Source organism: Tupaia chinensis, unplaced genomic scaffold (genome assembly GCF_000334495.1).
Source record: "Tupaia chinensis unplaced genomic scaffold, TupChi_1.0 Scaffold000044_1, whole genome shotgun sequence".
In the NCBI taxonomy this organism is placed as follows: Eukaryota; Metazoa; Chordata; class Mammalia; order Scandentia; family Tupaiidae; genus Tupaia; species Tupaia belangeri.
In genome coordinates, this window is record NW_006159500.1 from 2,753,397 (window position 1) to 2,780,785 (window position 27,389).

At 37.0% G+C, this 27,389-nt stretch overlaps 1 protein-coding gene across 1 annotated transcript in view; it reads right to left on the bottom strand.

Moving 5' to 3' along the window:
- Positions 1-27,389, bottom strand: part of RELN (reelin) — a 375,213-nt gene that overhangs the window by 71,266 nt on the left and 276,558 nt on the right. Inside the window, exons 30-41 of the mRNA XM_006140794.3 lie at positions 25,490-25,648; positions 25,113-25,301; positions 24,305-24,578; positions 21,098-21,238; positions 20,815-20,992; positions 16,758-16,842; positions 15,455-15,637; positions 12,893-13,064; positions 12,692-12,794; positions 10,367-10,596; positions 4,761-4,981; positions 1,556-1,703 (exon numbers count right to left, since the gene is read on the bottom strand). Of these exons, the coding sequence (XP_006140856.1) occupies positions 1,556-1,703; positions 4,761-4,981; positions 10,367-10,596; positions 12,692-12,794; positions 12,893-13,064; positions 15,455-15,637; positions 16,758-16,842; positions 20,815-20,992; positions 21,098-21,238; positions 24,305-24,578; positions 25,113-25,301; positions 25,490-25,648 (2,083 nt within the window). The remainder of the gene's footprint in view (positions 1-1,555; positions 1,704-4,760; positions 4,982-10,366; positions 10,597-12,691; positions 12,795-12,892; positions 13,065-15,454; positions 15,638-16,757; positions 16,843-20,814; positions 20,993-21,097; positions 21,239-24,304; positions 24,579-25,112; positions 25,302-25,489; positions 25,649-27,389) is intronic.

Here is a 27,389-nt window from a genome sequence, read left to right on the forward strand (position 1 = left end):
AGGAGCCCAGCCAGGGGCAGCTTTCCCAGCTGGCAGGGAGATGGACAGAGCGGCAGCAACCAGCTGGGGTGCCAATGAAAACTAGATCACATATTATCTTTGGCAGGCAAGCTGCTAGTCCTGCCTGACCACCATGCTAGATGGTCATGCTGAATAAATTTCATGTGTAACCTGACACACATGTCCAATGATGGATGTATGCTGATCATAGGAAATATATTGGGGCTTATAATAAATGATATCAGTACCATATACAAAACCATCCATTCCCTGGGAGCCCCCCCACCCCCATTCATTTATTTTATGACCCTGAAAAAATTGGGATTTTACAGGGAGCATTTTCAGGTCAATATATGCAAATCCTACACAGCATGATGCTGAGATGAGCTAAATACTGGCGTTTTTAACATTGGATTGATGAAAGTATACATAGTTAGTGCCTAGTGATGTTTACATTTTAAGCAAACAATAACCATTTACAGAGAAAAACCTTTTAGCATATTGTTGACTTGTATTGAGAAAATGTTTATATTAATATAGTGATAGATAAACCATATCAGAATGAATTAATGATAATTTATGAATTAGAGAACTTAGAAGCTAATGAAACTCTAAAATAAAGAGCATCAAATTAAACCATATGTGTTAAAATGGTATAAAGAAAAATAAAATTTTGCTTTCTATAATTGTAAACTTACTAGTTCATAGATAGGACTGTATTTTCTGTGAAGCATGAACACATTTATAATCAATAAATGAAAGATTTAGGAGAAAAGGGGACAAATATGTTCAAATGTATTTTTAGATACTCTGAAATATTTTAAAAAACAAAACATGATTTTTTTATTCACTTGCAAAAATAGGTCAGAGTTCCATTTTACGCATGTTAAATTGACTTTTTTTATTTTCCTAGTTACATTTTTGGCTCGTCAAATAATCAAGGGATATACATCTTGACAGGACATAATCCTTTGAGCCAGTTTAAAATGTTTGTTTCTGAGTAACTGTGCTCAATTTAGAAAATGACTGCTTAGAATGTGTGAGTGAAACATTGGAAAGATGCTTATAAAGAATAATGCTGCATTTCAAATATTCTTCACTTAAATTGCTAGAGGAGATAAAATTAATTGTGAATAATCTCTGAAAATATTGTATTTTTACTAAGCTTCCCACTAAGCTTGGTGTAAATAATTTCTATGTAGTCTAAGTTATAGTGAAAAGTATTGTATAGAAGGTAGGTAAAGAAGATGCAATATTATTTTTTTGAAGTTAAAGTAAATTAACATTGTCATTTCCTAGTCTCAGTCTTATAAAACACCAGATATTAACTTTTTGTCTGTTTGGCTATGTTTCATTTCTGATGTGATTACTGAACAAATCTGTCTCAGTTTTAGAATAGGAATTATGTGAACTGTGTGTTATGGAGACTTGAATGAGTGAGTTCAGCTCTTCTAACAGAAAGCCTTTTCCTTGAGATTTCTCTGCTTCTTTCTGATTTGTGGGCTACTTTTGAATATTACAATGTGGTTTTTCAATAGCAATTAAGACTGATTACCTTGCATGTGATAAATCCAGATCTCGTGTCATCAACATGCGCAAGCCCTCTTCGTTGAAAAACAGGTTATTTCCACTGGAAAGGATTCCACACTTCCGAGATGGTTTTCCGCCACTCATTAATAAGAATCTATCAGACTCTAGCTGACCTGAAAGAAGTGGAAAATGTGGTTTATCTAAGACCCCCCAAGTACAGCCATATAATATTTTTAAAAGGAATATGGCAAATGCATTATGTAGTTTTAAAATATAAATTCATAAATGTTAAAGGCATATGATTTGGAATAAGAGGCCTCTTCAAAATTTTAGCTGGTTTGGGGAACCAGCAGTTAGCATAATGGCTATGTTGCTGGACTCCCACATAGTCGACCGCAGTTCGCGTCCCGGACCTGGTGGCTTAAAACTCATGCCGGGCGCGTGTGCGTGCGTGCCCAAGATCCCAAGAGAAGAAGGGATTGTGGCGTGACCATCCCCTCTGGGGGATGATTTCTCACTTTCTGTCTCTCTGTCTCTCTCTGTCTGTCTGGTGAGCGCATGTGCCCTATAGCAAAAACCACTCAAAAAAAAAAAATTTAGCTTGTTTGAATTGTTTACTTTTGGCCAGCGTAAGTTAAGGTTCATGTGACAGGAGGAGGGAGTCTTTTCCTGATTATCAGTGGTCTAGACAGATGGGTCCCTTCTTTATGCTCCTCCGCATTGAAAATAAAGGACACTGGTTGATTAGAGTGGTTCAGGCTAGAAGTAAGGGAGGGTATGTGGCCTTTCCACCAGCCTTCTCTTTGTATCCTTTAATGCAAGGACATATCAGGCAGGTATGATCCTTTTTTAAACATAGGAGAAATTTTGGCAGAATTTGGTATTTGCTATTAAATAGTATCTTTCAAAATTAGATCTCAAATTTCAGATTTAGTTTCTCTTAATTTCATTGAGTTAAAGTACACATAGGTTACAATTAACCATTGTAAGGTGAGCAATTCAATGGCATTTAGTCAATTCGTAATGTTGTACAACCATCACTGCTAGCTAGTACTACACATTTTTCATTATCCCAAAGGGAGACCTTATGCCCAATAGACAGTCATTCCTCATTTTCCCTTCTGCCAGCCACTAATCTGTCTTTGGTCTCTGTGGACTTTCCAGTTTTAGATATTTCGTATCAATGGAATCATAGACTGTGTGGTCCTTTACTTAGCATACTGTTTTCAAGGTTCATTATAAAGTAGCATGTATTGTATTTTCCCTTCCTTCCTTCCTTCCTTCCTTCCTTCCTCTTTCTTCTCTCTTTCTTTCTTTCTTTCTTTCTTTCTTTCTTTTCTTTTCTTTTCTTTTCTTTCTTTCTTTTTCTTTCTCTTTCTTTCTCTTTCTTTCTCTCTTTCTTTCTCTCTTTCTTTCTTTCTTTCTTTCTTTCTTTCTTTCTTTCTTTCTTTCTTTCTTTCTTTCTTTCTTTCTTTTTTTGTGAAAGAAGGTAGTTTGTTAAGTAAAAGCAAAAGTACATTGCTGAGAGGTAGGAGCAGGCCTGGGGGAACAGAGAAAGAGTGGCTCAAAGGCCCCAGCAGTTGCATTCTGCAAGATTTATAATTTTTAATCTGGGTCATGTTGGTTGATCATCAGCTGGGCCCACTGATTTTTCTCTCATTGGCTCAATCAAATGTGGCTGGGCCCACTAATTTCTCATTGCCTATGTCAAATGTGACTGGGCCCACTGACTTATCTCATTCACTATATCAAATGCGGCTTAATCAGCTAGACATCCTCCATTAATCTCATGCCCATATTACCTTGGGCTGGGAATTTTCTGAGCTGATCTTATCTTTCAGTGACTAAAGAATGTTCTGCTTTATGGATATAACTAGATCTAGTTTTCATTTTTTTTTAAAGAGGTTTTTGCTGTAGGGCATGTGTGCTTGCCAGAGAGAGACAGAGACAGAGAGAGAGAAATAATCTCCCAGAGGGGATGGTCACATTGTAATCCCTTCTCCTCCATTCTACTCTTGTGATCTTGGGCATGCATGTGTATGCACTGGGCGTTAGTTTTAAGTCACCAGATCTGGGACTGGAACAGCAGTCAACTATGTGGGAGTCCAGTAATGTAACCATTACACCATTTGCTGGTTCCATAGGTCTAGTTTTAAACTGTATTGTAGAACCACAAATAAAATAAAGTGCACATTTGTTAGAGACAGAGAAAGTGACAAATCACCACCACCACCACCCCTCCCCCCTGGGGATGGCCATAATCCCTTCTCATCCATTTTCCTCTCAGTAATTTGGGCATGAATGCACATGTGCTCAGCGTGTTTTTTAAGGCACTGGTCTAGGACTTGAACCTCACAGTCAACCATGTGGGATCCAGTTCCCTTAACCTCCATGCCCCCTTCTGGCCCCAAAAGAAAAATCTTTCAATTCTTCTATCCTAGTATAGATAGCTATATATTTATGACTTTTTCTTATAAAATTATTTTTCTATTGTTTGATCAGATTGCATATACAATTTAAGTGCTTTTTGAAATTGCCACAGTATGCATGCACTCACCAGAGAGAGATAGAGAAAAGACAGACAGAGAAAGAGAGAGAGAACACTCTCTGATGGGGTGTGGTCATGCTGCAATCCCTTCTTTTCCATTTCTCCATACTGCTGGAATTTTGAGCATGCACATGTTTTTCAAGCCATGGGCTAGACTTTGAACTGTGGCTGGTCATGTGGAATCTGGTTCCCTTAACTATTAATTAGACCATGGGTCTGGCCCTAAATGCTTTTTTCTAAAGTTTACATCTTGCATTTTTCTATCGTCATGCTGGATTCTAGGTATGAAACTAAACAGAAAGGGATGAGAGGCTATTTAATGAGTTGGTGGCAAAGCAATGGCAGCAATGTATTTCTAGAGACTCATTTCCTCTATCCAAGAAGGTTAACCCTCTACAGACATTTTCCAAAATTATCATTAATCATAAATTACATGGTATAAATAATAGTTTCAGTTTAGTTTAGTTTTGTTTTTTCTAATTAAGGTCTTGTTTCTTTTCTTTCTTTTTTTTTTATCACTGACCCATAGTTTCAAAACTGGAACCCAGTAAAATTCAGAGCTAAATAAATTTCTGTGTGTCCACAATTATAGTTGTAATACACAAATTAGAGAACTTAATGATTAATTTTTTCACACATGGTGTTTAAAACATAGCTATATAGAATATATGAGAAAATTTACCTTCAAAATCATCCTTGAGAAAATCAGGATTTTTGGTGCTTATTTTACAGGTTGGACCTGAGTAGCCAGGATCACAAATACACTTGGTTCCATTGATACAGCTTCCATGTCCGTTACACATCTCTTCACATTGGGGACCAATGTAGACATTGTCAATGGCCCAGGTCACGGGCTGAGAGCCAGCAGGGTAAAACCCCTGGTACCATCTGAAACGCACAGATCTGGGAAAGAGGCACAAGTCTTTCAAAAGCTAGTCAACAGAGCAATATACCTCAGAAGTAGGCATGCCTTTGATCAATGAACAATTGGCAGTTAGGACTTTAGCGTCATACTCAAGAAGTAGAAAATGTAACATTCCATTTCAGGAACAAAATTCCATTCCTCAATATTCAGGATTTTGTCAATAAACTTCTTATTTCTGCAAGGCCTTTTCAATCCCATTGGTACATCAAAATTTCATCTGACCTTTCTACCTTTTGCAACATTGACTTCCTAGGTAAAGCTTTCTCCATCTCTATCCATCCCTACCTATATTTTAAAGTTATGTTCTTCATAACTTTTTCTAAAATTTAGGTAAAACTCATATAACATGAAATTAGCCATGAACATTTACAGTGGCAGTAAATGAGTCTACAATTCACTTCGGTGGCATTTAGCACTTTTATACGTTTTCCAACTATCCCTTTATCTAGTTCCAAGACATTTTCATCACCCCAAAGGAAAACCCCATATCCATTAAGCAGTAGCTCTCCATTCCACCCTCCCTGGCAACATGAATCTGCCTTCTGTGTCTTTGGATTTACCTATATGCAAGGCAGTCCATATAAATGGCTCCTTATAACATATGATATTTTATGTTTCGCTTAAATCACTTAGCATAATGTTTTTAAAGTTCATTTATGTTGTAGCAAGTATCAGAATCTCATCTCTTTTTATGACTGAATAACATTTCATTGTATAGATATATCAACTTTAACCTTTATCAAATGATGGACATTTGGTTGTTTCTACTTTGTGACTATTGTGATAGTGCTGCTATAAACAATTATGTACAAGTGTTTGTTCAAATAATCCTTTTTTAATTTCTTTGGATAAAATGGTAATAGAATCACTGGCCCAATGTTACATAACTAAACTTTTAAATTCTTTCTTTCTTTATCATAATTTTAATGAAATTTCCATTATTAAAGTTATCACAGATAAAATTCTTTAAAAATGTGCCTATTTCCTCAATTGGTCATGAGCTCACAGAGGCCAATGTCCAGGTCATCTTTTTTGTACCTGTTTGTGGTGCTCAGTAAAGTTTGGTTGGTTGTCATTTGTCGAGGAAGGTCTTACAAACCAAAAAGTTTTTGGATTTTATTCTGTCAGCAGCACAGAGTCCCAAAAGCTTATTTTTAAGATAGAAAGTGACAAATCAGATTTATTTTAAGTTAGAAGTCTTTTATTTCACCATTTCTTTTGAAATAAAAAATCATTTTCCTTTTGATTTATAACTAAATTGTCTATCACATTGCTGGTGATAAGTTAGCACCTTGGAAATGTTCTACACACTTAGGAAGCAGTCTAGAATGAATTTAATGTATTTTATCATGGATGAAACAGTCCAAAGATTGGTTTATTTTAGAGGGAGCAGGATATAGAGACGCCATGCGCACTTATTTCTCCCAGTAAATCTACTTAATTTTCACTTATAGAAAATAATTTATGAACAGTTTTTTATTTGAGAAACAGAAATTAAAGTCAAATATTAGGACTGGGGATAGGCAGTAGGAGAGAAATGTGTATGGTAGTCCCCTGAAGTTTAGTTGATAGGAAAGCAGAAGTAGTCAAGTTCCCACATATTATTTTAACCCTAATTTCATTGTTTATAGCAAGACTCCAACTACATTAAGCTGCCCCCAAAATGCCAGTTCATAATTAAACTTTATTTTCAAATAGTTGTCAGAGTTTAGTCTTGGCAAGAAGCACTTTTTACCTTTTGAACTTCCAGACTGCTGAGCTGAGGGAAATGGCTGGAGTTTTCCTTTGAACAAAAGCCTACATGGATTTTTTTTGAACTTCTTATTTATTCAAATGTTCTGAATACAAATGAACCACCTTGGTTGGATATTTATTATTGTTCACCTGCCTTGACACAGAAACTGCAAGCACTGTGATAAATTGGCTGAAGGGTCTCGTTTCACTGTGGTTTCCTTCTGCTGAAATCTTATTTTGAAAATTTCTTTCAGCCACCCTCCTCGGTGAATGTCAGCCTCTATTTTCCCAAGCTGGTGGCATTCAAAAGGATCTGTTTTTTTAAACATTAGCTTAAAATTTCAGGCACACAACACTGCTTTCATTAAATAGGAGTTTTGGTTGACTCATGAAACTGCATAAAGCAAAAACAATTAGGAAGTTTTAAAGACAAAAAGACTCCAGACTAAAAGGACACAAAGGTGATGTGAATAACATTAGTTGGAAGCTCAGTACTTTTGCTCTGGATGTAAACTGACTGTATGTGGAGGCAAAAAAGTAGCCATTTGCCACCTGAAAACATTTAATATACTTGCTTTTTGTTTAGCTAGTGTACAGTAAGCGCACAAAAAGGGTGATTTTAATGTGGGCTTTATGGATTTTTTAGCACCTAGCACTCATGTTGTTATTATGTACCACGCTGAATACAAACCAAGGGATGGTTCACTGAGTTGGAGGAAATTTAACTTTTGCCTTCCAGCAATTCATGCCTGTGTGGGTTTCAGAAGAGTGCTAATTCTTTTCCTGAAACACAGACTAGACAACACTATTAAGGCAAAATTCAGCACTTCACAAAAATGGTTTAAGGCAGTTTGAAAAGTAGGTTTATACCATTCTGAGAGGGGGCATGCTCTCTAACACATTTTCTTTTTTTCATAGAAATAAAAATGACATGAAATATAAATAGCATGACTGCACACTATTATAGGATTGTGTATTATAAGTGATTTTTTTGCCAGTGGGTGAAAAAAATAGAGATCTGCATTTCTCTTGTTTAGATTTTCACATTACGTTGCCAGTGCCTTGTGTGTGAGCACAGCACAGTGGACCTCATCGAATGCTAAGGAAGGTGGTCTCTATGATGTGGGAGCACTGCCCTGGCCTGGGCATCTTCATTCAGGGTCTTTGATTAGAAAATATTTCCAACTTTATATCATACTCCTTTAGAAGAGATTATTTTCATGTGGGAACCTGCCAAAACAAGCCTTAAGTGGCAAAGCAATCTAAAATCATGAGCGATAGTCTACCTATGGAGTTGTTTTATATTTAATTTAGTTAATAATAGTTAGGCAATTGGAAGGAACTAGGGGGAAAAAAAGAAAAAAGAAAGCCTGGTGCTTTCCAGCAATACTGTACTGGAGTCTGGTAGAATACTACGCAGTGTTTGTCTTAGTCCATTCAGGTTACCTTAACAAAAATACCGTAAACTGGGTGGAAATTTACTTCTCACAGTTCTGGAGGGTGGGCAGTCCAATATCATAGTGCTCATGCATTCATCTTCCGGGTTCAGAGATAGTACTTTTTTGCTGTGTTCTTAAATGGTAAAAGAGGTAGGACAGCTTTCTGGGGCCTTGTTTGTAAAAGCACTAATTCTTTTCATGAGGGCTCCAACCTCAAAATCTGGTCACCCACCAAAAAGCCCTACCTCCTAATACTATCACCTGAGAGGTTCGGACTTCAAAATAGGAACTTTGCAGAATATATTAGCATTCAGACAACACAAATGTCTAAGTGATTGGCTAGCCAGGCTTTTTCTCCTGCATACATCATCGCCCATACACATGGTCTTTTGGCAGCTATGCTTCTGTTGCAGCACTTGACATTTGGCCATAGCTAACTGGTTCAGATTTTCTTTTCTGGAAATTTGGAAATACAAGTCACAGAAATGAGAGCTGTGTTTTGCTAAGTAATGTTAAGGTCAGCATGATAAAAATAAGGATCACAGACTCTTGTTGCTGAGGTCATTATACTTCCTAAGGGAGTCCTGCAATTCCCTAATGTCTTTCCTATAAATTCTTCCATTTTATTTGTAAGCTTGTTTCTATTTTTTGTAGCATATGATCATAAATAATAAAACTGACTTTGTATTAAACGTTTTTCCTAAGCTATTTTCTCTAGCCCAGTTCTTCTATAGACAAACTCCCTCCAACCAGCAGTAGCTTTCTGGCCATGTGGGCTGAATCATCAACTTGTAATAGTAGCTTTCTGGTCATGCTGGCTGAGTCATCAGCTCTATTTCAATGATCTCTGGAGACTCTCCTTACCTTCTCTGTCTATCATTTCTAAAGAACCTTGAGGATATTTTACTTAGGGATGTTTACCCCAAAAAAGCTAGTTTTTCTATTAGAATAATGTCCTAGCATAATAGCAAGAATTAGCAAATGACATAGTCAACAACACAAAATATTAAAATTCTCAACAATGAAATTGCAAGGATTATGTTGATAAGATGATAAGAAGTAAATGAGCAATGATTTATGTTCAAAGAGAATGTAGATGTCTGAAAATTCACTTTCACCCTTTTGGAAAAGATCTAGGTATTAGTAGTTATGCTTGAAGAACCAAGACTTCTAATTATACTCAGTTTCACATCAGGAATATAAATCTGCTTCTATTTTAAAAGTATGATATTAGTACTTTCTTCTGTTCTCTGAGAGAACAGATTCTTTATTCTGAGAGAAAAGATAAAAATTCTGAGGCAGATGCTTCGTTGACTTCCTTTCTTTGTGTACTTATTAGTTTTATGTTTTGAGCTATACTTCTCATTTCATTTTTATTAGGCCTAAAGTCCTTTATCTCCAAATAGCTTTTCAACAGAAGAGTCAAATATATGTAACAAGAATGCTGAGAGAGGTTGAAAAAGCAGAAATGCCTGGGGAGGAAGTGCTTAGCAAGTTTTTCATGAGACACCAGGAATATTCTGTGGGCTCCCATCCTCTATACATGCCTCTCCTTGCATGGGAGACATAGGCAGATATTTGAAAATCATACAATTTTTACTGCTCTCATGCATTCTTTCATTTATCTTTCTCTTCTTTTTAAAGTTTATTTTTTCATGAGAAAGAGAGAGAGAGAAACACTCCCCAAAAGGTCTTCAGCCACAATCCTACTCACAGTCTTGGCTACCCAGGATAATGGCATTTGCATGCATGTCCTGCATGCACAGAGAGACCTCAAGACATGAACCCGGGGCCTTCCCAGATGGTCTTAACATCACAGAGCATCGTGTGACTGCTGTGCCACAGTGGCTGGCTTTTAACTGCATTACTGTTGTGAGATGAGGTGGGTGGGTGCAGGGTCATAATATTAGGGGAAAGCATATTTCTGTTGTTTTCAAAGTGATCTAATAATGACTCATAAGATTATGTGCCCCGCTAAAGGACTCTGTCTATAGGGGTTCTTAAAATCTATTTTCAAATGGTAGGGTAGTAGTCATGTTAGCTCAGTGTCCTACATTTTAAATATCCACTGATCTGATATATGGAAATTGCCTGAGAGATGTAAGGTAAAAATTTCTCCCTGATAAGCTGGCAAGTCAATGATGACTTCGGGGACAAACTGTCAAGCAGCGTCAAGCAGCGGATCCTTACCCGCAAAGGTGTAGCTTCCCAAAGTGCACAACTTCCCTCCTCCAGCCCTGGGTGGTTCCCGCATAGTAGGTGCTGCTTGGGTGGTGCTCAGTGGAGCATAAGGAGCTGACATGGCTGCTGCTGTGGTAGCAGAGGGGGAGCAGCAGGTGCCAGGTTGCCCCAAAGTCCCTTGAAAATTCCAGTCTGACCGGATCAGCAGATGAGCTATCAGTTGAGCATCCAACATTGATCTTGGGGAAGAAGAAAAAATGATACAAATTACCTCAGAGCAACAAGCCTTGAAATGATTCATCATGTCATTATTTTCTAGAGTCCATTTTCCTGGGAACTGTCTTGCTGAAATATTTAACACTATAAAATTCTGTTTTGCCTAACTGAGTAATATCATTTATTATCTCTAAATTATAATTTTTCATAAAGTACCTCAAAGGGCCTCATGAAAAATTTACTTTCCTTCATTTTATAAAAAAACCCAGGAAGTGAGCAAGGCAGAAGCTGGGACAATTCTAAATTTTACCTTTGGCCCACTTTCATAGCCAAGCTGAGCAAATTATAATGGAAAGGCTGTTTCTTTCATCCTAACCATTTGTTTTTTGTTCCCAGTCTAAGATATAGGAATATTTTCTATTTTAATGTTTAATTCCAAATAATCCCCTGGAGAATCTCAAATACATATTCAATATCAAAATGAAACAGAATATAATTGTTGTCACTAGTTCCCTGGAAAGATCCCCCCCCCCCTTATACTGTATGTATGTAAGGTGTCTGACATTCTGTTCCATTGTATACACAGTGAAATGGTTACTACAGTTACACAAATCGACCTGTCCGTACCTCCCATAGTTACCTTATGTGTATATGTATAGTCAGGGCAGCTAAAATCTACTGTCTTCACAAATTTTCAGCGTATGGCACTCTATTGCCACCTGTGGTCCTCATATTTACATTAGATTTATAGATGTATTCATCCTACATTATAAGTTTGTACTCTGACCTACTTATCATTACTTCCCCCTCTCTATCCTTGGACACCATCTTTCTGCACTGTTTCTATGTAAAGAAGTCTTCAAGGAAACAGCCACTCTCTTCCTTTTCCATACTTTCAAGTGCATTAAACTAAAGTTTAATGAAATAAATGCATGTGATTCCTTTGGTGAAAGATTTAATATATGTATCTTCAAAAAGTTCATGGAAATGCACATTACGGACAAACTGCATGGATTTAAAAAATTTGGACTAAAATAAATGTGTACTTGAATTCTACTTTCCATGAAATTTTTGAAGTGTACACATATACACACACACACATGCACAGACACACTCTACATATAGTTAGATAATACATACACACATATTTATATTGCGTGTGTGTGAACCTGAGAACTTACTCCTTTTACTCTTGACTAAACTATTGAAATTTGATTAGCTTTTGGGATATAGGTACCTGTTTCTCTTCCAATTATTTTCATATCAGAATTCTGAAAAGGACCAAAGAAGCTACCTTTTATTAGCATTTAAAATATAAAATAAAGTGAAAAAAAAATAACAGTTTAAAATAGAAAAAGTATAACTTCCTAACCAATGCATCATTTGGTCTCTGACTTACGAGATTACAAGAAACAACCCTAATTTAGAGGATACAGGTATTCTAAAATAAATATTCACTATTTTAAGTTAATTCTGCTAGTTGGGAACAGATCTTAACTATGAAATAAGTATGTTTGACAGTTAGTAGTCTTGAACACTGGCATAATGCATCTGCTCGTGATTTTATGTAAGTTTTTGAAACATGTAATGGTTCTTATATCAATTATTAATTCATTCTCTTGACAAATATAAGGACTGCATGTATATTAATACATACAGCAAATAAGTTTGAACTGATAAAAACATTGTAGTATTATTTTATCTGTAAAATTCATGATATTATAGTAAATATTATATAAATAGGTAGGCATGGTAATAAACTTTGACCTGGAGCCCTAAGATATTTTAAAAGTTTTACATAAAAATAGTGACAATAACAATGCTAGAATAGTATAATCTTTTTCGTTTTTATAGTGTCTAAAATAATTCATTTCAACAACGTCCCATTGTAGTAGGTGGGGAAAGTATGTCATAAATGCAAGACACAAATTCAGGAATAAACCCTAGTATGACAGTTGGTTCTGCTAATAGAAGTGAATTATGATGCCAAAACCTCTTATGTCCTTGCACAAAAATGAGAAGTCACAGTGCATGAAATTATCTGAGGTTTCCCTCCTCTTTTCTAGGTTTTGTTCAAGATAAAATTTAAAGCATTTCTAATACAACAAAGTTAAGTACCTCAAATTGTATAATGGTGTTCTCATTCACATTTAGGTCACGGGTGGTAATGGAATGCTCACCGACCTCATTTGAAACGAATACCATAGCTGAATCTTCCTCTCTATTTGACAGGAAAACAAGATATCCATTTAGGCAAAAATTCATCACGACTTTTATACAACACTGGTTTTGTTTTTAGCTTTTCAATGAAATACTTACGGTGCTCCCTTTGAAGAATATGGGCAATAAAGACCAATGTTACCACCAGGATAGAAAAACCAATTGTCTTCTCTGGGCCCAAAGTCAAACGTATCCAGAAGCATCACAGGGTTGTTTAAATTATTTCCATCAATAATGAAGTCATCAACAATCCAGATTTCTTCTTTCTTACCTAAGGCATTTTCGAAGAAAGGAAGTTTTTCCAGTGATGAAAATCAAATGGACAGTTTTGCTCATTGGAAGAAAGTAAAAGACAGAAGGAACTCAGTAACAACAGGTTAAACATACGCCTTCTAGACAAAAAAACTGCAAGTGATATAACAGTGAATTTACAGTAACTAATGTGTGAAAACAATTAAGCATGCAACATATTAAATTGACATAGCATGAAAATACCTCACTAATTTCAGAAAGCTGTGACCAACCGCTTGTGGGATTGCGCCGTCCCTCCAGTCAGAGCAGTGCTGTGGACTCTACCAGCAAGATTGGGCTTTGGGTTGTGTTTTAGGATAATCTATAAGATTATTATTATCATTTGTCTTATATCCTTATGATCTGTTTGTGAGGATGGGCAGTCAATGAAATTAGAATTGAAGTGCACTTGCTAGTCTATTTAAGGAGCAACTCATGACTTTTTCAGGGTCAACCCATGACCTCTTAGCATCATGTTTCATTCAGGCTTAGGGACCATGACCATTGAAACACTGCCCTGACAGGAAACTGTATCAATTTTTGAAAATTTATTTGACACAGAAGAAAAAAGTCTGTGATACATAATACTTAACACTCTTTTATTTATTTATTTGTTTAAGGTTTCTGTCATAGAATGCATGTGCTCACTGGAGAGAGATAAGAGACATGCAATGAAAGGGAAAGTGAGAAATCACCCCCTGGTGGGGGGATGGCCACACCACAATCCATTCTCGTCCTCCTGAGATTTGGGGGCATGCACACAAATGCAACTGGTGTGATTTTTCAAGCCACCAGGTCAGATCCAGGACTTGAACTGTGGTTGGCCATGTGGGAGTCCAGCACCTTAACCACTGTACCACCTGCTGGTCTCTTTACCTTTTTTCTTAATGCTTTTCATTACAAAACTTCTATCTTTGAAGTTATGTGGGAACATATAGCAAATTAGTGAAACCTCTTCTTAAATTGTTCCAGAATTTGATTTATTTAACAAAGAAGAAAAAAGTTAGCTATCAATGACTTAGTCCAGTGTTTAAGGAAGGTCTTAAGAGAAGATCAGAAGGGCAAAGCCCAGGACGCTTTGCAAAGCACTGTTAGGAAGGACTGAACTTGATGCAAGAGGATAAGACCATGTCAAACAGGAGCATCAGGATTCCCCTAGGTTGCTTCTTCACTGATTCCTACTTCTAGTACAATTCTTACAAAATGTAAAAAAGATCTAGAAATAGCAGCCTGTAGGAATAACCTGTGCTTTAAATAAAATAACTTTTCTCTTTCTCTCTCTAATTCTATCACTGTTAAAATTGTAGTAACTTTCTTTCCTTTTCTTATTTTGGAAGCAGTAAGTAAAAACAATGAAAAAATCAGATAAGCCATCCGAACACAAAACAAAGACCGCAATCCTCTGGATTTTGAAACTGAAGACATTCTGGTTTTAGATTTTTGCTCAGCCATTATACAAAGTAGATATTGTTTACAATAAATTAAGCTTTTGATTTTATCTTCTACTTTTTAGTTATAAAGGAAATAGGTTAAATTTTGAGGTGGAAGTACATTGTTGTTACCCATTTCTGTGTTACATTTGCAAAGATTCTGCTTAATGTGGTATCTCCATGCTTATTTAGGTGATTAAATGCATGATTTGGTAAAGTCTGTTCTCTCATCTTCAGCAGTTAATAGAAATACAGGGGGCAATAAAACATTACAAATTTGCAGAATCATTTTCTGTAACCATTTGAAAATGCTATTAAATTATACATTCACTTTAACTTATCACTGAAGCAAGAATCTGTGATAAGAATATTTTATCTAAGGCACTATCCACTTGGTCCAAGTCTCTCTCACTATGTTCTATTTAACTAATGAAATGCCACATTCAGAAGAACTATGTATTCCTAAATGGACTGAACAAAAATAGTTATAATTCATGAGTGCCTAATGGTAATGTTGGATTACTTTTTGAAATCTTTAGATCTGTGCCAGGTTTTAGTTATATTTACATCAACAAGAGAACTTACTAGCCAAAAGAGATAATAAAGATATATAAAACTACATTGAAACTTATCAAAAGTGAACATGTAGGGATCAGCAAGTGGTGTGGTAGTTAAGGTGCTGGACTCTCACATGGCTGACCATGGTTTGAACCCTGGACCTGGTGACTTGAAAATCATGCAGGGCTCGTGTATGTCCATTCCCAAAAACTTAGGAGAAGAATGGAGGAGAAGGGATTGCAGCATGGCCATCCCCCCTTGGGGATGTAAAATCTGTGTACTATGAACAGCTAAGCAACTCAGTTGACAAAACTTCTTCCACATTAACAAATATGTTAACATGCCATTGTCAGTTTTGATCATAGAAGATGTGAATTTTTACCGTTATTATAAGGTTGCCAGAGTCTGAATCTTGTAGCGTTGGTTTGGGCACTGGGCGGCAAGGGAACATTAATGAAAAGTATATTGGTAGTCTGAGGGAAGTAAAATTCATCCATCAGGTGCCAAGTGATTCCTCCACTGATGGAGAATTGTAACAGAATAGAGTGAGACCTCTCTGGAGTACCTAGGAAGAAGAAAACACAGGCATAAAACGTATTGTGATCAAAATGGGGAAATGGTACATTTGTAGCCTATTCTTTTGGCATCAATCCCTAAGCCAACTTATATCGATATAGAGGCTTTACAGTCCAAATGCTTCAGAGGTAATTTAAAGTGATGATAGGTTGAGCTCTCTGTATGAATAGCTCTCAAAACACATGCCGAACCTTGGTTTTGCACACAATAATTTCCTCCCTTTCTCTGTCAGATTTGCAGCACATACCTTTCTGTCTTTATGAAACATTTCACATAAAAATGTTGATTCCATAGGCATCACAAGTTTATAAAGGATCAAACAGTTAAATCTCAGGATATAAACAAAAAACTACTTGAAAATGTATTATATTCACATTGTTTTTCAAAAAATTATTTAGTTAATAGGAAAGTCAGTATGACAAAGAACAGACCTTTTTAGGGGGTTCACATGTGTAAAAGATAATTCAAAATTTTCATAAGTTTAACATTTTAAAAAATTTCTTTTTTTTTTTTTTTTTTCAAATAAATTTTAACATTTTAAAAAATTTCTTTTTTTTTTTTTTAGCCATAAGGCCTGTGTGCTTGCTGAAGAGACAGTGAGAAGGAAAGTGAGATATCGCTTCCTTAGGAGGTGGCCATGTTGTAACCCCTTCTCCCTCATTCTCCTCCAGGGAATCATGCACCGAGCATGATTTTCAACCCCCTAGGTCTGGGACTTGAACCATGGTCAGCCAGGTGGGAGTCTAGCTCCTTAACTACCAAGACACCTGATGGCCCCCATAATTTAAAAATTTTTTCATTTAAAATTCTTATAGCTAGAAAGCAGTGATGGAAAGACTCAGGGATAAAATGATCAATTTAACAACCACAGTAATCACAATGTGATTACTACAGCTTTATTTAATTATTCAAAATCAGTAGTTATCGTACCTGTATTAAGATGAACTTATTTTAAACATTTGTGAAAATTTATGCACACAAATTTATGCTAGCTCTTCCATATAACAATATTTATGAGCCTTAAATCCATTATTTCTGAGGGAGGAATTGTGTATAGGATAATTTTCTTGCAGGAAAATAATGAAATCATACCTATAGAAATGACTTACCTTTTGCTATAAATCTGAGTGAAAATTGGACATACATAGTATTGGAACAATCTAGGTCTCTTGAAATAAGCATTCTTAGTCCTTCCTAGAAATAAAAAAAAAAAATGTGTTGAGCAACCTTATTTTATTTGCAAAGTTATTTTCCTTTGATTTTATACACTTAATTTACATTAGCTAATTATAAGGCAAATAGATACATATGATTAAGAAATGATATTTCATCCATTAAAAAGACAAATGGAATGATCTTTGTTCCTCTCTCTCTTTTTTTTTTCTCTTTTTTTTAAAGGTTTGCTATAGGCCATGTGTGTTCACTGGAGAGAGACAGAAAGGAAAAGTGAGAAATCATCTCTCCCCAAGGGGATGGTCACACCGCAATCCCTTCTCCTCCATTCTCTTCTTGGGACACCATGTGTGTATGCATACACATCCAACATGTTTTTCATGTTGGATCTGGGACTTGAACTGCAGAGTTGGCTATACGGGATTCAGCTGCCTTACCAATATGCCACTGGCTGGCCCTATTCCTCCTCTCTTAATGGCCTTTATTTCCTATGCCTCAATAGTACAATTTTATTGTCTCAACTCTGAGTCATATTTTACTGTGACTTCTCTGAAAATCAGTGCAAAAATGATAGCATTAATATCTACAGGCCTTTTTAAAAATGGCCTTCTTTGATCACAGCATGTTGGAGAGGAGTAACGAGGAAGCAGATAGAAAGTGTGCCAAATGCTCCTGCTGGAAGTTGGGAACTAATAGGTAACTCTTATGTTCCAAGTAGTCTTAGGAACTTACTACTTCTTGGCTTTCTCTGACAGCCCCAAGAGGCTCACATCCAGGCTGACACACCATCCCCCAGTCGGCCAAGTTAAATAAGGCATAACTAAGACACGTCCCCCTGCTTATACTGTAACCATTCATGCAGAGAAGCCAAGGAACAAGGAAAGAGATCACATTAGCTTTCGCAATTTTTTCTGCTAATTAACTATTTCTGGTTGCCTGAGATTGACAGCTTGAAAGGTTGTTTTCGTCATGTGTACATAGGAGTGCAGTGACAGCCAATAAAACAGAATTCCACTATGCAAATGTCCTAAGGTCCAAAGAGGCCTTGAAGTGTCTCAGCTGTAACTTCTGAATGAAGTGACTCTTTAGTGGATTATGGCTGTGTGATACTGAATGGACCTTGTCAACTGATTTCTTAATTATCAACTAACAAATACCAATATAATTTTAGCTAGAAAGAACACATTTTTCTTCTTCCTTTTTTTTTTTTGAGAGGTTTTCGCTATAGGGCGCATGCGCTCGCCAGAAAGACAGAGAGAAACAGAGAGACAGAAAGCGAGAAATCACCCACCAGGGGGGATGGCCTCGCCGCAATCCCTTCTCCTCCATTCTCCTCTTGGGATCTTGGGCACGCACGCACACGCGCCCAATGTGAGTTTAAGCCACCGGGTCCAGTACTTGGACCGCAGTCGACTACGTGGGAGTCCAGTGATATAGCCATTACGCTAACAGCTGGTCCCACATTTTTCTTCTTCTTAACACTGATTTTAGGACAAATTGCTTAAGAGCTTTAAGTAGAGCTAATTTCAAAAAAGCAATCATATATTGATGTCTAAAACATGCTGGATTCTAAAATGGACATGTATTTAAAGCATCTAGTACTTGTAAAAGAAATATATTATTCTCATTTTGCAAATAAGGAAACTGAAACTTAGGGGCAATAATATGCTCATTACAAAGTTTATTAGTAGTAACATAGAATTCAAAACCAGATAAGTCAGACACTGACATGTACCTTCTATTCTTGGTGAAATATCAGTGTTTGTTTATTAAGCCATATTTTGGTTTAGGGAGAAAGAATCCACATAATGTTCAATTTTGCTATGAGAATTACTTGATATGGTAATAAAAAAGCAGCTGCATTTATTCCCATCTCTTAACTTCACAAAGCATAGATTCATATTTCCAAGGTTGAAAGTTGCATATAAAAGTCTTCTATTTCCAATCTTTGCTTTATTTTATGCCTAAGAATTCACTGCCCTGCTCAGTCCATGATATCTAATCAATGCCTATTCACCATATCTCCATGTCTTTGCCCTCTCCCTTATCCACAAGCACAAGCTTTGGATTCTTTTATAGCTTGGTGCCATGTGACGGTTGATATTGGGAGGAAAGGTGGCTTTCTCAGCTTGCAATAAAAAAGCTTTGTAGTGGATAGTTGACAGATCCAGATAATATCAATACATATCCCTTGCTAACATCAAGATGAAAGAATATGATAACTCTTCCCTCTGATGAAATGTTAAGTATAAAATTGTTCCCATAGGCAAATACAGGCCATCAATGAAAAGACCCATCTTTCAGTGCATTTTGTAGGAGCAATTTTGTTGAAAAGGTATGATATGTAATCTGAAAGTATCTTTATTTCATTTTGTTTACAGGTTAGCACTTGATATTGGTATGTATAGAGTAGAACTGTCAAGCTCTGCTACCGCATATATTCTAGTCCACACAGTTAGGTTTCTTTTCTCATCCTTTTTCCAAGTTCAGCGATCCATTTTGCTAAACGTGAGGGATATATATTTTTTTCACTCCAACAAGCTATTTTAATCGCTGAGAGTACTCCTGAATCTATAAACATTAAAAAGAGACTATCATTTCCTTTTTCACAAAAGAATGCCTTTCTAGGTCAAACTGCAACCTACTGAATGGCACACAGTGAGCCCTCTGCATCTCACAGAGCTGACAGAATATGTCTAACACGTAGAATGCTTGGCAGCTCTTGTATTTTGATGGCTAAAGGGAAAATATAAAAGACTGTGTGTCTTTTTTGTTTAGAGGATCTATTCCACTGCTTAAAAATTTATCAGGAAAAATTTTGAATCATGAAAAGTTACAGGGCTTGTGCCTTTTGGCCATGTCAACTGCTTCAAATGCATCAGTTGTGGACTAGTGGTAAGGAGAGCAAAAGGCTTACACAAGACTAAAACACAAAAGCCAAAAAACAAAAACCAGAAAACAAACCAGGAAATGGTTCTGAAATGTGCTACCTCTGAAATGTTCTACCTCTATTTCTTGGGCTTCTTAAAACTCCTAGACAATTGTAAATCTGTCAGGCTGCTAAGCATTTTTTATTTCTCATGCAAAACTTGAGAAGAATCTAGATTTGAACAAGGATGATAACCTGCCTCTATTAACTATAATTGGAAAAGTTCCAGGGTGTCTAATTTTCTAAGTGTTAGGTGTTAATCATTAAGGTCGTGTAGAAACCCTTACAGATTTCTGTCAAAGATTTCATTTGCACACCTAGATTAGTTCATTTCCCCATGCTGAGAGAGATGGGACACAGATGTATTCACATATGAAGATGTGCCAGCCTCGCACAGAGTTTCACACCATTGCTTGGTATCTCTTTAACCAGACAGCTAGGTTGAAATCCAAAAAATATACCAACAGTGTTTGGGAACGCTATTTAGCCTGACTTGAATGTTTAGTTTTCGTATAGTCACCAAAAGGTTTTTACTGTTAAGCGGGTTGGGAGGGGAAGGAGGAAAAACCAAAGACTTTTATAAGTTAGTTTTGAAAATGCAGGGGTAAGGAAAAGAGGAAGGGGGATGGTCTTCAAAAAGCTCATGGAAAATGCATACTATGAGAAAATTATGCATGGATTTCAAATATTTTTTGCAAAAATACACTCATACTTTAATTCCATCTTTTTCCATGAAGTTTTTGAAGTCATGAGTTAAATATTTAATAACAAAATACTGCCTTCTAGGAATCTAAATTCTAAAATTGGTATATGTGCAAATGTTAATGTAAAATTCCAGCAGAAAGCAAGGAAGGTCTGATGACCAAAGCAGAGGAAAAATATTACACCAAAGTGATTATAAAAATATGGCTGCATTGAACAGAGGAGAAGGCACAGTTTGGGCTAGAGGACATCAACTGTGTATAAAATAATATGTCATCTCAACACATCCAGGCATGTATTTGTGTGGAACAGAGAGTGAAGAAGGCAGTGACAGTAGTAGAGAAAGTAGAATCTTTTCTTACTCCTTTAAAAATGAGTGACGTTCCAGATTTGATGGTCTCTCCGTTAAGATTCCCCCTCTCTGCACCATACACTTCAGGCCAAAGGTCGGGATGTAGGTTCCCATTGAAATCATCTTTAAGAATAGAGGGCAGAGGAACAACAGGAACACAGTAGGATCCACCAAAGCCCCGGTCACACCTAAAAGAAAACATGAGTGACAAAAGACATTATTTGTCATGAATTAATATGCCATTTTTATTTCTGCATTGCAAAGAAAGAAAATGCCTGCTTTTTTCAACTTACACACAGCGACCAGCATCACAAATCCCTCGTCCTGAGCACATCCAAGGGCAGCCTGAGGCCAGAACAACATTATCAATAGCCCAGGTATCTGCCCCTGCAGTGTAGTTGGCCTGAATCCATCTGAACCGGGTCCTGGGAGAACTAACCAGAGAAAACACACCATTGGTCAGATAAGCAACCTTGAAAACATGAAGACATTAGTTTTAATTCCCTTGTCCCTTTAAAGAGCTTTCTTCCAGGGTCAAGGTCTCTCTTCTTTGAGACACTTTATTTTCACACCAGATAGTGGATGCTGATTTCTCTTGACCCTTGAGTCCCTCTATGAGGGCAGAGACAACATGCTATTTAGATATTTCACCATTTCTTTCATATAAGATTCTACAGTCACACATGAAATAGAAAAGTTATTTTGCACTCTCAATTTATTCTGTTTTAGAAATGTATGTAGAATTTTAGTTTTTGCTTTCAGGCTTTTATTGCTATTCAATACTGAGACAGATGTCAAAGATGATAGACAAGAGGAGAGTTGGAATCTTCCTTCCAAAGTTCTGGCAGTGAGGTTCCTATCTACTATCCTTCAATGGTTTCTGAAAGATGGAAACTCTCTCATACTTCTTCCCTCTATTTTGATTCTCAAACTTCTGACTCTCTACAGCTAAAGACCAGAGTGAAGTGATATAGTCCTGTCATTTAGGGAATTTTGGGTCAGTCCTGCCTTATCCAGAAGTAATATGACCTTACCAAACAACAAGAACAGTCCCACATTTAGGAGCAGATTACAGAGCTGAAGTTAGTTAGCTGGAAAGTGGAGCATGGTCTACGTGAAGGAAAAATTCAGTAGCACCATTTGAAGAATTATTGCTTCCCTTCACAAGTTTTCCTTCAGTGCAACACTGCTGTCAGAACGGTGACTTGAAAATGTAAATCTGATCAAAATGGCCACTCTACAGAACACCCTACTGTCATTGTCTAACATCAGGTCTGTCAAGGTTGAACTACTCCAGATGACATCTGCCTCCAGTCTGTCTAAAGCCTCAGAACTTCATTCCAGGCACACTGAATCCTAGAACTTCCCTATCAACTCATGCTTTCTCTGGCCCCTAGAGTTCTGTTGGCTTGCAGCCGCATACATGCTCTCCCATATCCCTCTTCACATGAATAAGCAAGCTGTAGCTGCTCAGACTCAGCGGAGACATCAGCTACTCCAGGGAACTTCCTCTAACTCTCCCAAACTGAGTTAAGTGACATCTTCCTATGTTTCAATAATGCCCCTAAGCATTATCTCTGCTATATTTTATATTGTCATAGTTGCTTAGATTTCTGTTACCTAAATAATATATTTGAATCCTGGTGTCAGCCTATTCATTTAGTATCAGAGTGACTAAAGCACAATGCAGATGATCTTCAATTTATGACAATTAGATTTGATTTTTTAACTTTATGATGATGCAAAATCCATATGCATTTAATAGAAACTATACTTTGAGTACCTATATATGTTCTATTTAAAATAATTCAGTATAGTATCTTTTTACATTCAATATAGTATTCAGTATAGTATTCACATGAGATATTCAACACTTTATTATAATATAGGTTTTGCATGAGATGATTTTGTGTTCTGAGCACATTTAGGATAGGCTAAGTTATGTTTTGTAGCTTAGGTATATTAAGTGCATTATTAATATGATAATATTTTCAACTTATGATGGCTTTATTGGGATGTAACCCTATTATAAGTCGAGAAGCATCTATAGATATTCAATCAATATTTGTTGAATAAAAAAATGAACAAATGAGCTATAAACAGCTAGTGTTTAAAGCTCTGGGAATCCATGAAAAATTATTTTAGGTTAGATACCAAAATGCTTTGGTTTCTTGCATTTTTTCCCCCTGCCATTTGGTTGTGCATCTCTGAGTCAAAATTAAACCAGGAAAGCAGAAGCCACTGTAAATATTTAACATTAAGAGAACTCAATGCAAAGACTGGAAGCATAGTTAGTGGCAGAGCTGAGAACCCAATAGAGGAGGTGAGGAAGCCAGAGTTTAGCAAAGTCAGGACATCATTATAAGTCCAAGGCTGGAGGAACATAGGAAGAAGACACTATTGTTAGTGCCCAGGGCTCAAGGTCACATGGAGGGTCAACTGTGGGGAGTTGGAGCCACATAAGTTGGTCAAAATGCATTTCAGGCAGAATAGGAGGGAGAACAAGACCTTGATTTATTCCCTATTTCCATCTTCCAATCTCTTTCCAGAGTCTGTCATTACCTAAACTATGAGGAAGCCAGCAGATACAGGAAGCTGGGAAATGCAGCCTGCAGAGGCCAACTTTCCTGCAATTCTGAACAGGGCACAGGGAGAGAGGCAAGGGTCTGGGGCAGTGGTTCCACAATATCACAGTCTAACCAGTCACCAAAGTACACATTAGTTCCTAGAAAGAGCCTCAAATTATTCAAATGCCTGTACCTCAAAAGTGGAAGCCTGTAGTAAGTTAATGCAACTTTTAAATGTGATTGGAAATGCTAGGGATGGGAAGAGAGGTACAAAAAGGATGTGAGCATTCCAAAGGAACCTACCAGCTTATGCTGTGGCTGTATAAGAACTAATAAACACCAAAGAGAAACTAGGGGTACTCTGCCATATGCGATGACTTCACAGACTGCTTCATGTGAATAAGTATCAGTATGTTCAATGGCTAGAGACTTGCTTTTACGATTAGTTTAAAAACGGAATCTGGGACCAGGAGAGAGTGTAATGGTTATGTTGCTGGACTCCTATGTAGTTAACCACAGTTCGAGTCCTGGACTTGGTGGCTTAAAACTCATGCTGAGCTTGTGTGTGTGCATGCCCCAAATCCTGAGAGGAGAATGGAAAAGAAGGGATTGAGGCATGGCCATCCCCTGGGGAGTGACTTTTTGCTTTTTGTCTCTCTGTCTCTCTGGTGAGCGCACATGCCTTATAGCAAAAATCTTTCTTAAAAAAATGGTGCCACGGATTAGAAAAGTTCAGCCTTGTAAAACTTCAGGAACTCTCTAGCCACTTAAAAATCTCAACCCAAAGCACTTTGTATTCTTTTCCCTTCCTGGCACCTTCCATGCATAATTGTCATGAAAGTGTAATAGAATCCCCAAGTGGAATCACAATTATTTTCAAATCAGGTGACAGAAACCTAAAGTTCTGACACACAGCCAAATGACAGTTCTCACATAGTGGAGAGTGGAAGGTAGACAGTAATCCGCTTCCAGTTCTGGAATCTTTCCGAGGTGTAAATTGAACTTTCTGTGTAGTGCAGACAGCCAATGGTTGGAGGAACACACTCTTCCGTGACAAGATGCCAGTCCCGGCCGTTATTTAGCGAATACTGCAGCTGAACACTGTGCAAGTTGCTGAAGGGCTTGCTACAGCCCATGCTCATTTCAAACTGCAAGAAGGTGGACGCCGACACATGGAAATCCCAGGTCTCAGCATAACGAGGTTTTCCTATCGAAAAGAAAGTTTAATGACAGCCTATCATTATGCTCTTTTCTTATTTTTTTTTGTTTATGCTTGTGATCAGCATTATCAATAGCAAACAAAAATCACGGCTAATCTTTGGTGCCTGTTCAATGTTTTGGTTTTTCTTCTCACATTTTGTTTTTATTTGGCTACCATAGACCTGGAAACAAGGAAGGTTGCTAACTAGAAAGGCTTTATCATCTTAAAAAGGCCTAACATTGAGTCTGGAATCTGTAATTCTTCAAATTATAAACAGAGTAATGCATTCAGTCACATATTTTTTGCTCTGCTTTTATGAAACCTTGGTTATATCAGTCATTTTCTGTGTAAGACAGTTCCAACAAAAACCAATCATAGCGGTCACTGAGTTTTACTAGAGGACGATACAACTCTTTTTTGCCCTAGAGCCTCACTCAGTACAGCACATAATGTTGTATTAAAGAGGCTCCTCTTGAGCTCTAGTTAATTTAGTCCTCCAGTTAATCAAATATGCTCCCTTTAACTGGTGATAATATATACCTATGTTTTCAGTGAATATCAGAGCAGTATCCATGGAGAGACAGTCAATATCAACTTGACCTCCTTGAATTCGATACCAGTTGGCTTGTAAATCTATTGAGCCATCAAATTTGTCTTGAAACCCAGTTTGAGAGCTGTCATTCATTCCTATAAGGACATCATCCAAAGCCCACTGGGCTGAATGCTTTCCTGCAATCAGATGAATGAAGGCAGTTAGAGAAGGTTCATTACATAGCAGTATGAATATCTTTATAACTGTGATTTAAATCAGATTTCCCAGACATTGACAGCAAATTAAGAAACACACACTACAAAGTGGAAATGCAAACTGTACAGTGTAAAAGCTACCAGGGAAGTTGGAGTGAGCAGTAACTTACCGTGTTGCGGTTGCCACCATCGAAAACTTGTTGCAGGTGTCTTCGCCTCCCGTGGCAGGTCAATGGAAATGATCTGTGGTTCCAGAAATGACGTGAAGTCCAACTCTCGAAGCAAATGCCAGAGTATCCCATTGTCATTTGAATACTGAACAACGAGCCCTGGGTTAAAAGATATAAATCCAGTGACTTAGACAGCTTTCCTAGAGGCAAAGAACAGTCTTTTTTAAATGGCAAAAGTGCAGCAACTTTAAATTGTGTCTCACAGAATGAGGGTGCATTCGTCTAACTTCCAAGGCATGAATTAGTAGACCCGAAGGCTCATCAATTTCTTGACAGTTTCTAATACACCAACTCCCAGAAAATGGAGGAAAAAATACATAAACTGTTTAAAAGACCACTCAGCTTTGTATGAGTGATGAGTAGGCTGGTAAGGGGAACATAAAAATCCACTCCAGATCATGTATTTGAATTTCAGATTCTGTCCTGAACATTACGAAGTCCCATATCATTATTATATACTCGGAAGAAATATCTCAATCTCCCTGGCACAGAATTGAGTAGCCCTCTTTGCTGCTGCAGCACTAGACTGCAAGCACTGCCCAGTCTGAAATTCTATTAAGCAGAAAGATCCTTTTACTGGTACTTCACATTGTCCGACCTTGGCCAGAGAAGCCTGAATGAAGCCAAATTATGAGAGAGAAAAGTGGAAAAACTCACTCCTGCCTAAGTTCATTCTACTTTCTTTTTTTCTCTGTCACCTTTCTCCTCTCTACTTACCCCATCCATTCACATGTGTCCCACCACCTGTCACTAGGGTAATGTGATAGGGAACTGCCTATAGAAGTGTAAGGCACCTCATATGTTACCTGTGCTACAGCCTCCCAGAAGACATAAGGACAAGGTGATGTTGAATGTGGAGGGACAAACTACTAAGGATGAAACTGTGGGGATTAACTTTATATATATGTATATTTTATATATACACAAAAATTATATATATACACACACATATATGTATATGTATACACACATATGCACACACACATATACACACATATATGTATATATAACATATATATATGTATATATAAAATGTATATAAAACTAAGTATAAGTCAGTGCCCAACTTTCTTAGGAAGATAAATAAATAGGGACCAGTGGATGGTGTAATGATTATGTCATTGGACTCTCATGTAGTCAACCTTGGTTCAAGTCCTGGACCCAGCATGTGTGGGGGTGGGTGTGTGGGTGTGTGTGTGTGTGTGTGTTTTTCACTCTATGTGTGTGTGTTTGACACTGCATATACACAATTATGACTGTGGACACTGAACTACATACTGAGTAGTCATAGAAATTAAGCTTTTATTTATTTATTTTATTATTTCTAACTCTTTTGGAAAAATCACAAATCATTTATGGTCTATACAACTCATTTATTTCCCTGTTACTGACTTACTAGAACTTCTCAATCCTTTTATTATGTTGGGTAACAAAGAATATACTAAAATAAAACTTTAAGAAATATTAAGATAAAATATAGAGCTAAAGGAAAACTCAGGCTAATTTATAACACATGGGATTATTATCACCACATCTGACAAGAGATGATGCCAAGAACAGTAATGACAAATATGCTAAAAATAAGAAATCTCATGGGGGAATTAAATCTACCATATTTAAAACAGAAGAAATCAAGTCATATGAGAGGATAAAAATAGCTCAAAGAACAGGAGCATTTTTGGGAGATGACACCATGCTGTATACAGGTGTAGGGATGGGGAGTTAGAGTGGCAGTTGGTTGAGGTAAACCATGTGTTGAGAAAGAGAGAGAGAGAGAGAGAGAGAGTCACCCAAAGCTCATGGAAAATGTGTACTATGAAAAAACTGCATGGATTTCAAG